This window comes from Coenobita brevimanus, chromosome 116 (genome assembly GCF_032717465.1).
Source record: "Coenobita brevimanus isolate Jiangsu-jjx chromosome 116, ASM3271746v2, whole genome shotgun sequence".
NCBI classification, from domain to species: Eukaryota; Metazoa; Arthropoda; class Malacostraca; order Decapoda; family Coenobitidae; genus Coenobita; species Coenobita brevimanus.
This window is the reverse complement of record NC_137069.1, coordinates 179,807-193,137: the sequence shown is the minus strand read 5'-3', so window position 1 is coordinate 193,137 and position 13,331 is coordinate 179,807. Positions and strand designations below refer to the sequence as shown.

The 13,331-nt window shown below is 44.9% G+C and overlaps 1 protein-coding gene across 1 annotated transcript; it reads left to right on the top strand.

The window, feature by feature from the left end:
• The first annotated feature begins 378 nt into the window (after positions 1–378).
• Positions 379–11,565, top strand: LOC145418761 (uncharacterized). The gene is made up of 7 exons (XM_080287097.1): positions 379–1,924; positions 2,387–2,719; positions 5,531–5,687; positions 6,341–6,530; positions 6,955–7,072; positions 8,360–8,592; positions 9,121–11,565. The coding sequence occupies exons 1-7, from the start codon at positions 379–381 to the stop codon at positions 11,155–11,157; spliced, it is 4,614 nt and encodes a 1,537-aa protein (XP_080143223.1). The 3' UTR covers positions 11,158–11,565.
• Positions 11,566–13,331: the final 1,766 nt, after the last annotated feature.

Sequence of the window (13,331 nt, the reverse complement as noted above, 5' to 3'; positions counted from 1 at the left end):
TTCCCCTCTTCTCCTGCACCACCACCATCATCATCACCACCACTACCTCCATCATCGCCACCACCACTACCACCTCCATCATCACCACCACCACTACCACCACCATCAACACCACCACCACAACTGTCATCATCAGCATCAGCATCACATCACCACCAAAATTCATCTTCATCTCTACTGCATCACCACCAATCTTCTCCCTTCACTTCTCCATTCTCCTCCTCCTCCTCCTCATCATCATCATCATCATCATCATCATCCATTTCTGCAACATCATCATCACCACCACCGCCACCACGTTACCCCCCAAAACATCATCATAAGAGCCAAGAGGCAACGCATAAACTTCAAAAGAAAATTCGATACACGTTTGAGAGAATGACAAAACAAATACATCAACACAAGGGACCTAGACATCAATGCCTTCAGCGCCATCAACAACTTCAGGAGCTAAATCAACATCAGCAACATCAGTGGGACCATGAACAAGATGACTGGGGGGACTACCATCAGAGGATAAAGGGGGAGGATACACGGACGTATCACCAACTGGTACAATCTCTAACTCAACTACCAAAATCAGATCAGAATATAAGACTCTCTGAACCTACTGTGTCAAATCAGCATTTTTCCAGCCTTTCAGATCAGCGTCCTGAATCAAGACTAACTCAGCATGAACACCAATCATTCTTAAGGTTTCAGGAAGATCACAAAGTATTAAAAGCATCTGAATTGCACTCCGAATCGAAATCAGTTCAGCATTACAGTTCGCTAATTTCGAGACTGCAGGAAGAAAAGTCAGCATTTACAGCATCTAAGCAGCACTGTAAATCAAACTCGCATTTAAAATCAAGGCTGCAGGGGGAGGAGTCAGCAGTTACAGCATGGGAACAGCATTCTGAATCAAAATCAGTACACAGCAACAGTCTGCTAGCTTCAAGACTGGAGGGAAACGCATCAGCATATACAGCATCCAGAAAGTCTCTTGGATCAGGTTCGCATTTAATTTCATTGTTAGCAAGAGAAGAGTCAGCATTTAAAGCATCCACTCAGCATCCTGACACCAACTCACCTCAGCACGACACCCCATTAATATCCCTATTACTTAATGAACACTTTGCAACCAGATCAACACGTCACCTTCACTCCAAATTATGCTCGCACCAGGTCTCCATAATGCAAAAGGATCAGGTAACATTCACAGCACAAACGCAGCATCTTCTATCAGCATCCCCTCAGCACCACCCACCTCTTCTGTCTCGTCTATGCCAGGAGGACCAGTCAGCATTCACATCAGCACCCAGACAGCAACCCAAATCAGCATCATCTCAGCAGGACGAGAAAAAGTTAGTAGATGCAGCAAAACTTCGACACCTTAAATCTCAAATCTCGAGGGAGCAGGAGGAACAATCATCCTTTATTTCGCCACAACAGACTGCTGAATTAAACTCACATCAAATCTCGGTCTTACTGGAAGATCCATTAGCATTCACGGTATCCACACAGCATTCAAAATTGAGGACAACTCAGCAGGACAAAGAAGAATCAGCAAGCATAGAAAAACCTCAACAGCACCTTAACTCATCTGTAATCTCTCGGCAACAGCAGGATCAGTCAGCATTCACATCCAAACCTCAGAAGCATCTTGGCATAAAGTCATTTCTGATCTCCACGCTACAAGAGAAACAGACAACATTCACAGCTCGAACACAGAACTCTAAAACAGGCTCACGTGAAATTTCCAGGGAACAGGAAGACCAATCAACGCTCACAGCAATACCTCAACAGCACACCCCTACGTCCTCCCCGTTTTGCCCGGAGGATCGGACAGGATTCGTAGCTAAACCTCAACAACTGATTAAATCATCTTTAATCTCCAGCCTGAAGGAGAGAAATTCAACCTTCACGTCACCCAAACAGAACAGTAAACCAAGCTCAACTTTATTTTCAAGTCTACAAGAAGACAAAACAGTCTTCATTGCACCATCCAAATCAAGATCACATCAAATCTCAAACATACTCGAAGAACAATCGACATTCTCACTACCACCTCAACAGAACACTCTTCACCAATCTCATTTAAGCCCGGAAGATAAGGCAACATTCACAACAGTTTCAGTGTATTATTCTAAATCAAGATCATTGCTAATATCAAGCCTACAAAAGAATCAGTCAGACTTAATATCATCCAAACAGCATACAAATTCAGAACCATCTCACCAGGACAGAAAAGAGACAGTATCGCCATCATCCATGCAGAGTTCATCTCAAATATCAAGGTTACAGGAAGGTCATCTAGCTTTTACAGCATCCAAGCAGCATTCTAAAACAAGACCACGTCAGATTTCAAGCCTGTGGGAAGAATATTCAACCTTTTCATCCTCAGATCAACTGGACACCACACTCCCCTACCAGCTACGCCCAGACAGTCGGACCGTACTCTCAGTAGCTTCAAATTATCCTAAATTAAGACCATCACGACAGAAGAAGGAAGAATTAGCCATGACACCACCACCACAACAGCACATCCTTCTCCTCTCCCACCTACGCCCTCCCCTACGAGCTCTCCTCCTGGTGGCAGCTCTCCTTCAGGCTGGGGCTCTGGGCTGTCGCATATCTGAGTTCACGTGTGGCAATTATGACTGTGTTTCCGCCGACGCCTATTGTGATGGAAAGCCCGATTGCTCTGATAGGACCGATGAGCCGAGAGACTGTTCACGTGAGTACTCAGGGCTTTCTCTTGTGCCTCCTTTAGTTTCGCATTCTCGTAGACTTATTATATGCCTCGTAGACGTATTTTAAAGCATAAGTTTTAAGTACATTTGTGGTCGTTGGCTTATGTTAATTTTTCGCACTTCTTACCGAACCTAAAGATTATTCACTCCTTTGCCCTTCTCTTCTTCATTCTCTTCCGTTCCTACTCTTCCATTTCCCTCCCCTCTTGCCCTTCCCGCTATCCTCTAACATTTTTATCTCCACCTTTCACCTCAACAGTTCCCCCTCCCTCAGCTCCCTTCATTCTCTCTCTCTCCCTCTCTCTTCTTCCATCTCTCCCCCACCCCTAAACTACCCTCGTCTTCCTCTCCTCTTCCCTTCCCTGTCCTTCAAACTTCCTCTGCTCCTCCCCTCCCTCTCCCTCAGTCTTGCTCTCCTCCTCTTCTCCCTCAGTCTTCTCCTTCTCCTCCTCCTCTCTCACCTGTTACTCCGTCTCCTTATCTCCTCGGCCACATAAATCAGGTTTTTCTCCAATTTTGACGTCGTTCTTAAGAGATTCCTCCAGTGCCCTAAAAACTGAATCTGGCCCTTCATTGAATTAACGGGGGGGGGGGGTGTAGTGTAGTGGTTTAATGTCCCCGAAAGAGGATGATGGATGGGGTTTAATTAAGATAACCTGTTTCTTATCCTTGATTCTTTCCGAGGCTTCTGTTCGGCTACCCGTGACCTTTAGGCTAGCCTTTCATACCTAAAACTGAATTACTTATTTCGCAGATCAACAGGCAATATATGTGCCAATTCTGACACTAATCGGATGAGCTACGAACATACTTCCATGCATACATACATAAATACATACATATATACAAAGGTAGGCTACATATACACACGATCAAAAGAGTATCGGTGCAGATTTGGCCCGGAACAATTTGAGGCCAGTCCCCCATGTTGTCAAACAAGCCTACATAAGTATGTCATTGATAGGTTTCTTTTGACAATTTATGGTTGATAATGTTATGGAATACATATTCACATGGTTATCAATTAATTTTCCAGGGACTACACAAGCTATATTGATCAGTTCAGATATCATCGTACTCTCCTGCGCGATACTTTTTTGATCATGTGTAGATACGGGCACATACATATACACTGTACGTATATATATACATCCATACATACATACCAGTATATACATACATACATACATATAAGCATATGAGTACATGCATACATTCATAGAAACGAACTGTAATAGCTACGTCTTCGGCCTTACTAAGATAAAAGTAATCGTCATCGTTCTGAAGAGGGTAAAAAAGTGTGTGTGTGTGTGTGTGTGTGTGTGTGTGTGTGTGTGTGTGTGTGTGTGTGTGTGTGTGTGTGTGTCTTTTGTTCACGCGTGAAGGCATGAACCCCAAAGTAACATAATTCTGACTTAAGTTGGCTAAATGATCAGTTAGTAAATACTGTAGGCTATGGGTATAAATGAAGAGAAATATATACACGGTTCCCCATTCATACTTCTCCAGCATGAGGTAGGGGTAATTTTGGCTATCACTCTTCCTCCCTGAAGGTATAGTCTTGTAGAGCACTAACTATGAAGTAATACAAATACAAACACAGAAATACGAGTACAGATATTAAATAAGTGGTTTGAAGCTCGTAAATATGGATGGGATTCCGGGAACCTGAATGGTGAGTGAATGAGTGTGTGACCCATTCAACTGGGGAACCTTTTGTTACTTTCTCATCTAACTAATTATCTGCAAAGAGATGAGTATGTTTAGGGCTGGCAGAACAGAGGCAACACAGCAGGTCAAAGTTTCTCCAGTTAAAGTTTTCTCACTCCCTCTGTGTTGGCCATTTGTGGACATCAAAGAACCTGACTCCCGCGTATACACTAAATTAAATGGTCCGTGTGAGAATGGAACACTGGTTTATAATATTCCTGTTTGTTAGTCAGGCTGATGAAGTAGAGAGGTATATGAGAGACGGTGGTGTAAGCTGGGGGGAGGGCAGCGGAATAGCAGAGGACAGGGTGATGGAGTACAGAGGTATATGAGAGAGAGAGAGAGAGAGAGAGAGAGAGAGAGAGAGAGAGAGAGAGAGAGAGAGAGAGAGAGAATTAGCGTAGTGTTTTTTTTTTTTTCATGCTAGGAAGAAGGAACCAAAGGCCAGGAGCCAGCAAACCGTTCCATCCAAGAAAAAAACAAAAACAATTCAACAGAGCCAAATTCAAGATCCATCAGTTCGAGATGCCTGGACACACTGCGTCTGAAAGACTGGAGATCATAGGAAGTAGGAAATACAGACAGAGGGAGGCAGTTCCAGAAGTGACCTGTTGCATAAATGAAGGACTGGGAGTAACAGTTAACTATTGCATTAGAGAGTTGGACAGAAAAGGGATGAGAGTTTGTTGCTAGACGGGTGCTACGCACACGTCGTAGTGGTGAAGGGATGCAAGCAGACAGTTCAGAGGAGCAGTGACCATTGAAGTAGCGATGGAAAAGAGATAAAGATGCAACAGTGCGACGAAGAGACTGAGTTCGTTATAGAGTCTTATTGTATTGAAATTGGGAAGACCCTCCCTAATTCTTGTCTATGCATTCCTTCCCCTCCCCCCCACCTCTCTCTCTCTCTCTCTCTCTCTCTCTCTCTCTCTCTCTCTCTCTCTCTCTCTCCATGGAGTCATCATCATCATCATCATCACCTAGTACAACCTAACCTACCCGTGAATCTCCTGTCTTTCATCATCATCATCATCATCATCATCATCAACCTGGCCTAACCTAACCTAACCACGTCTTTTTTGCAGCGTGTAATCGGACATTCTACGGTGATGCAGGGCGGAACTATGAAGTGAGCGTGCACCGTCCCCTTAATATACTGACCACTTTTACATGTCACCTTACGTTTGTCGCTGAGGGTGGAAAGTATGGCGATATTGTCCAACTTATTATACAGGACTTCAAGTGAGTAAATAGATAGACAGACAGATAGATAGATAGATAGATAGACAAGAGAGATGAAAAGGAGAGGGGAGATGGAAGGGGATAAGAGGAGAGGAAAATGAGAGGGAAAGACAGGGGCGAAAGAAATGAAGACGCCAGTTGAAGGGAGAGAGAGAGAGAGAGAGAGAGAGAGAGAGAGAGAGAGAGAGAGATATGAAAGGAAAGGGAGAGCATGAGAGAAACAGACAAAAGAGAGTGAGAACTGCGTGAGAGGATTAAACTTGCACCATTAACAGCAATACTGCTTATTCTCTCTGTCTGTCTGTCTGTCTATCTGTCTGTCTCTCTGTCTGTCTCTCTCTTGGGGGTATAATCTCTTCCGATATATATACAGAAGATAAGGGTCATTATGATGATGATGATGATGATGATGGAGATAAAATGATAATGATACTAATGATGATGATGATGATGTTGATAAAATGATGATGATGATGATGATGATGGAGATAAAATAAGGATGATATTACTACTACTACTGTTATTACTACTGCTACTATCACTTATAATAATAATAATAATAATAATAATAATAATAATGATGATGACACTCATACTACTACTGCTACTATTAATAATAAAGACAGTGATAATAACTCATCCTTTATTTCCAGGCTGGGTGACTTCTTTAGCTACAACAGTGGATGTCCGCAAGGGTGGATGCAGATAAGTGAGAGAGAGAGGCCCTATGCGGATGGCTATTGGTGTGGTGATGGTAAAGGCCTCAATGTGTACTATAGCGAAACGTCTACTACCACACTGACGCTTAAGAAATTTATTACTATGGATTATATACATTTTGAGGTGAGTAGATAGATAGATAGATAGATAGATAGATGGACTGACTGATTACAGTGTTTTATAGTGAGACGCCTACTACCACACTGACGCTTAAGAGGGCAGTGAAATGGCAGGGGACAAGGCAACATGGAGGCGATTTGTTTGTGGCCATCCCTTACGGGATTGAGGCGTCTGGCTATAGATATATTGACAGAGACCAACAAACGGCTATAGGGGAACAAGTTGGTGGAAGAGCAGGATTTCTTTTCCGGAATATGTCTCTTCACGTACAGACGCCGGGGAGGTTCTCAGATAGAGCCTATGGTTACAGCCTGAAGTGTGTGTGTCGAGTTTGATGTAAATATGTTCAGTAGTAAGGGATATATTGGAGTTCTTCTTGGGCATAATCTCCCGATCTGTAAAATCTCACTTGACCCCTCTCTTCCAGGGCTTACATCAGTCTCCCTTCAAATTCCGCCTCTCCTACAAGACCCTCAGGCGGAGAGATGCTCTTCTTCGCTACGGGAATGCCACAGCGCCTAAAGACCGAGGGGAACTGTCCGAGGGTAGGTTGCGGCAAGGTAGGGTAAGGTAGGGTGGATTGGGGTTGGGTCAGGAGGAGTGGCGTGGGGTGGGGTAAGGTAGGATAGGATATGGTTGGACTGGGTGAAGTTTGGTTGGGATGGAATGGGGTGGGTGAGGCTGGGTTAGTGTAGGGTTGGGGTGGAGTGAGGTAGGGTTGGCTAGAGTAAGTTAGGGATGGAATGGAGTGGGGTGGCATGGGGTATGGTAAGGTACTGTACTGTAGGGTAAGGCTCGGTAGGGTAGGGTATAATTAGGTAGAGTAGGTTACGGGAGGGAACAGTAGGGTAGGGTTAGGGAGGGCTGGATACGATAAAATTAAATAAGAAAGAGTAGGATTAAGTAGAGTAGGGTAGGGTCGGGTAAATCATGTAGGGAGGAGTAAAAGTAGGTAGGGTAGGATAATGTAGACTGTGACTGGGCAGGGACGGGATGGGTAGGGTGAGGCAAAGTATGGTAGAGTAAGATTAGGTTGGACGGGGTAGAGTAGGGTAGGGTAAAGTATTGGGTTGGGTAGGGCAGGGTAGGGTACGGTAAGGTAAGGTAGGGCAGGGTAGGGTAGGGTAGGGTAGGGTAGCATAGGGTAGGGTTGGGTTGGGTTGGGTTGGGTTGGGTAAGGTAAGGTAGGGTAGGGTAGAGTAAGCTAGGTTACTGGTAAGTGTACGTCACTGAAGGGGTGGGTAGGTCTGGGTAGGGTAGGGTTGGATGTATATTATTGTTCAGACATATATTACTTATGGGTATGGTAAGGTAGGGTAGGGTAGGTCAAGGCAGGGCTACAGTTGGATAGGGAAAAGTAAGGTAAGGCAGAGCAAGACGTTTGGGTAAGAAAGATCACGGTAGGGTAGGGTAGGTCAAGGAAGGGCTACAGAAGGGCTGGGCATGGTAGGGTAAGGCATATCAAGATAGGTAAAGAAAGGTAGGAAAGAAAGGCCAAAGTTGAGTATAATGGGGTAGGTCAGGGTGCTAGGGTAAGGCAGATAGACAGGTAAGGGTAAGATAGAGTAGGACATGCCAAGGCAGAGTAGTTCTGTATACAGCAAGGTAGGTCAGGGTAGGACTACAGTAGATTAGCGCATGGTAGAGTAAGGCAGATCGATGAGCATGAATGAAGTAGAGGAGGACAAAACAGGCATGTAAAGTCTAGGTTGGGTAGGGCAGGTGAGGTGGAGGAGGACAGACAGACAGGGTAAGTATGGGTAGAGCAGGGCAAGGTAGACTGCAGCCAGAGTAAGGAATTCATTGTAAGCAACCGTATTTTATCTCCTCAGGTTCTTTATGTGACCGCATCTTCCTGAACTGTGACCAGCATCGGTGTGCTGTTCAGAGTCCAAACTTTCCCGGCCTGTACCCCCGTCACGTCACTTGCCACTACCTGATAAGACAGACCCGCTATGTGCCCTATGCCCGCCCCCTCATCTCCATCTATCAAGACAATCCACTCAGGTTCAATGTTAAGGCAACGTCTGCACTGCCAAACCAGGAGCCAGCCCTTGGTCTGCAGGTGGGATTCATGCAAAAATAGCCACACTTTGGTAAAGCTGTATTTTTCCCATTCATCCATTATGTTAGTCCTTAAAGAGAGGCAGAAATGAGAACAGGAAAGGAAAAATAAAAGGAAAAGCTATCAGACAAATAGCAAAGTATAATGTAATGGGCTATACGTCCATTCACCCATGAGTCGACTTGTATTAGAGTATAAAAATGTACAGCAACTGGACTGCCTTGGGAAATTAGATCTGTTATCTGATTCACTTTACAATTACTACATAAACTGTAGGTATCTTAATATAACGACTTCAAATGACTACACGCATCTTTAAAACTCTGGTGTAGGTACATGACATAACTAACTTAATCTAACTTTGGCTAAACTGAACTGGTCTAACCCAAAGAAACCAAACCTAAATTAATCTAACCTAACCTAGCCGAGCTCAGCTTAACCTATCCTAACTTAATCTACCCTAACTTAACCAGTTAAACCTAAACCAACCTAATCTACATTAACCAGACCCATTCTCCTCTCCTACAGATCTGGGAGGCATGTGATCTTGTACGTGACCACCTCCTTGTGTATGACGGAAACTCGACTGAAGCTCCTCTCATCCTAAAGTTTTGTGGGTCTGGTCAGCTTCCACCCATCACCTCTACAGGGCCAGAAATGCTCATCGTCTTCAGCACGTCGCGTTTTGATGAACCAAATCAGGGGACTCTCATGCCTAGGACTTTTGGGTTTGAGTTAGACGTAAAGATCACATATGAGAACATGGACTCCCGGCAATTCGCTCGCAACCGACAGTGCGTCTTCCACATTTTCGGCGCTAACAACTCGAGTGGGGAAGTTTTATCAGTTATCAACACACAACCTCAGAATTCCTCATGTGTTTACCTATTCCACGGAGAACCGCATGAGGTGGTTTGGGTCCACTTCCGCAAGTACGAGATCAATCCCAAAATGGGTCACTACTCTTTCAACATGACCGAGTGCATCAACCCACTCAGGATCTACGATGGCAATTTCTTTGACACCAGCACTCCCTATGGTACTCCACGCCGAACCCGCTTAATCAGAGAACACTGTACTGCCCGGCCACCATCCATGTGCGCCCGTGAGTACCTCCCGCCTAAAGTTGGTCACATCATGCCTGTAAAAGCGTGTACCAGAAATGAAAGTTACATTGCCAGTGGCCCTAAGCTGACGGTGGTGCAGCACTATAATGAGTCAACTGCTGCCCTGGCCATGGACTTTGTACTGCGCTATGAATTTGTCAACACCCGCCCTGGTTATCGCCCCACCAATGGAAGTGAGTGTGACTTTGAAGATATTAGCGATGGATATTCACTTCGGACAGGCCGAATATCGTCACCCAGGACCCCAATATTATATGGAAGATGGGGACGACGCAAACTCTCCTGCAACTATCGCCTGACTGCTCACCGGGATGAAGTGGTAAGAATAACGATTACAAAATTCCACAGTGCGTCCCGTTCTTGTATCACAACCACCAACAACTTCACTGGCAGCTATGACTGTGACAATCGTAATGGCCAGATGGCATCACTAATAGTTTCTGAATACCCTTGGCAGGATATTGAGGTTCCACGTCTCTGTACTTGCGACTACTCTGCCATTCCCATAGAGTATGAGTCAAAATCACAGGAGCTGAGGCTCAAATTTGAGGTCAATGATATGGATGAAACTCACGACTTCCTGGATTTCATCTTTGAAGCTCAATATCAGTTTGTAAAGAAGTCTTCCTGCAAAAAAGAACAGCGTCTTCAGGGCACTAATGGCGAGATTGTGTTCCACAAGGCAAACCTGACGGAGGACAAGCCATGTGATAATTACCCCTGGCTCCTTCAAACGTCAGACACCAACAAGTCCATTTACTTCAGAATACGAGGCTACGACCACACTGACAGGAACTGCACGACCACAACGAGGCTCTTGGTGTTCAAAGTGGGTCGGCTGCGGCCAGTAGGCGTCCTGTGTCCTGACCCCACCAGCAAAAAGGTGGTGGAGTTGTACAGTTTTGCCTGGCAGGGTTCAGGTGCACTAGTAGAGCAGTCTACTGATAAACTGGTGCTGGAGGTGCTTGGGCGTGAAGGTGGTGCAAGGGAGACAGGGCCACATACACTTACATGGCTACAAGTGTCCCCAGCGAGGCAATATGACTGGTCCTCTGAGGGCATTGTCAAAGCCTGTATGGAGGAATGTCCAGAGTTGGGTGTGTGCATCAGTCAGGAACTTTGGTGTGATGGCATCCATCACTGCCCCTCAGGTCACGATGAACTTATTGCTCACTGCTTCTTCCTGTCTGTTCCCTGGGCCTATATAGGGATTGGGTCAGCACTGAGTATTGTGTTACTTGTGGCTATCACGGTGTATGGTGCTTCCAGGTTGCGGGCGGCTGACAAGAAGACTCATAACCACCAACCAATCCCCACCCTGCCCACTGCATCAGAGTCCCTGTTTTTCTCTGATAAAGATGCGGCTGAATGCGACGGTGGTGTCACATCTGCATACAGCCTCGACTACAGTGAAGTGGATTATGTCACGACCTTATGAGGGTCACAGCATTTAGGCCCAATAAATAGTAGTCATAGTAGCCGTTCATTAGCATTAGCCGGCCCAATTAATAATGGTCATAGTAGTCGTTCGTTAACCTCAGCGGGCCCAATAATTAGTAGTTATGGTAATCGTTCTTTAGCATCAGCTGGCCCAACAAATAGTAGTCATGGTGGTCATTCAACTGCCTCGCCAGCACCACAGCTACGTGCACACAGACACAGGCGCACACAATCCTCCAGTGGTACAGTGCATCGCCGGGAGAGGAGGAGGAGGAGGCATGAAGAGCACCTTAGGCCTTCTACAACATTACCGCATCCGCGAAGACCACGGAACATAAATATGCAGTCAGTGAGCACCAGCAATGATCGCCCTGACTGTCCTCATCCACAAGACCCCTCGCCATCACACCTCAGTCGCTCGTATATCTACACCCTGGCAACCCTTAACACCCACCCACTGACCGCCCTCAATACACCCACTAGCTACCCACACCGTACCCAGTAGTCGCCCCAGGACTGTGTGTGTGTGTGTGTGTGTGTAATGAATCGGAACTTCGAAATTTTGGTGTTATCTTTCTGTTGCGGATGATAAGCATGTCCTCTACAATGACACCAAAATATTACCGCACCACAACACACCACAACCAATGTATAAGATTAGCAGGGTGAAAAGACTTTCAAAATTAGTATGAAATCGAAGGATGGCAGTGTGCAGTGAAGAACAGTAATGGTATTGTTGTGTGAAGTGTGGAAGTGTAAGGTACTACTGTGTAAGATGTGGCAGTGTGTGGTGCAACAGTGTGAGATTATAATTTGTTAGTGTGAGCTGTGGCAGTGAGGTGTATTCTACTTGTTTTACTCTAACTTGGCCAAAAACTGCCATCTCTCCATTTTGAATGATAGGTGGCAACAAGAGATACCGTAAGCAATGAAATATGGTGCTAGTCACGAAGAAGTGCTATGGAAAGAGTGTAATGTCGTAGCACCATCTTCTGCCATTCAGCTACATGAAATAAGTTATAAAAGGACGAAAACCTGGGCCAAGTTAGGGTGATTGATGCATAGTACCCTCAACTACACAATGATTTCTCACACCCTGTACTCCTGCCTGTCTCTGTGGGTCTGTAATTAAATCAAAAATCCTCGCGTCGCTTCCCTAGTCACCATTCCACATTATTATTTTTACGTGACATTCTACAAACTAACTTCTTATTCACCATTCATTATTATTATTATTATATGTAATTTTATATCATATTTTTAAAAAGTGCATGCATTTATCCTTGCCCTATCCCTCTCAACACCATGCCCTATACTCATAGTTTATTCCTGTGATACCACCAGACGAGCATATTCAGCTTAAAAATAAATCCCAATCAACCCTTTCAGTACCAAGACTTCTTTCAGTTTTAGCATAAAGGCTTATATTTAGATTTGAGAGACATCCTGTACTGACCTGTTTCTCATTAATCTGCAGACGCTTTACACAGCTTAGGAAGGTTCTATGTCCGTGACGGGATTAATGAAGGCTGTATCTAACCCCTCCAATTCGAGAAGCCTCCCTAAAGCTCAAGAAAATCGTCTGGCGGTAGCGAAAATAAGTGGATAATACGAAATCAGACCGAAGGGGTTAAGGGCAATCGTCTTTAACCTCTTTAGTGAAGTAAAGTCTTAAATCCTCCCATTATTTTCGGGTAAGGAAGCCCCCTAACACCTTTTCTTAAATTATTTATTTTGCTTATTACACCTTACTGTCCTCCCCTGTGTTGCGTAAATTAATCTAATATCGCCATACCCTGCATGAAAAACGTACAAAAGGATATTAACCAGCCATATCCAAAATAAATCTGTATGGAATAGGTGCTAGGGAGCCTCCCCGATGCGAATAGGGGCCTTGATCTTGGGTCGAGTCCGCACCAAATACTTAATGGCACTTGTTTCTGACCACTTTATTTTTGCATTTAGTGCTGACATTCTCCTGTATGTTATCTACGAGTATGCGTACTACGTCTGTGGTGGTGAGACCATCATCCACACATTTGATGTATTCCTACCTACTTCTTCCTTCACCTTTATCATCCTATCTCTGTGTCTGCCCCCCTCTCTCCTTACTTCTCCCTTTCCATCCTGCCACGTTTGATTACTCTTCTTTCCACTTCAGTCGGCTCTACA

Bases quoted from the DNA above. Each gene is read 5' to 3' on its own strand.
- LOC145418761 (XM_080287097.1), top strand. From the start codon at position 379: ATGACAAAACAAATACATCAACACAAGGGACCTAGACATCAATGCCTT. The intron at 1,925-2,386 runs GTAAACCAAGCT...TTTCATCCTCAG, and splicing joins CACGTCACCCAAACAGAACA to ATCAACTGGACACCACACTC. The intron at 7,073-8,359 runs GTAGGTTGCGGC...TTATCTCCTCAG, and splicing joins CCGAGGGGAACTGTCCGAGG to GTTCTTTATGTGACCGCATC.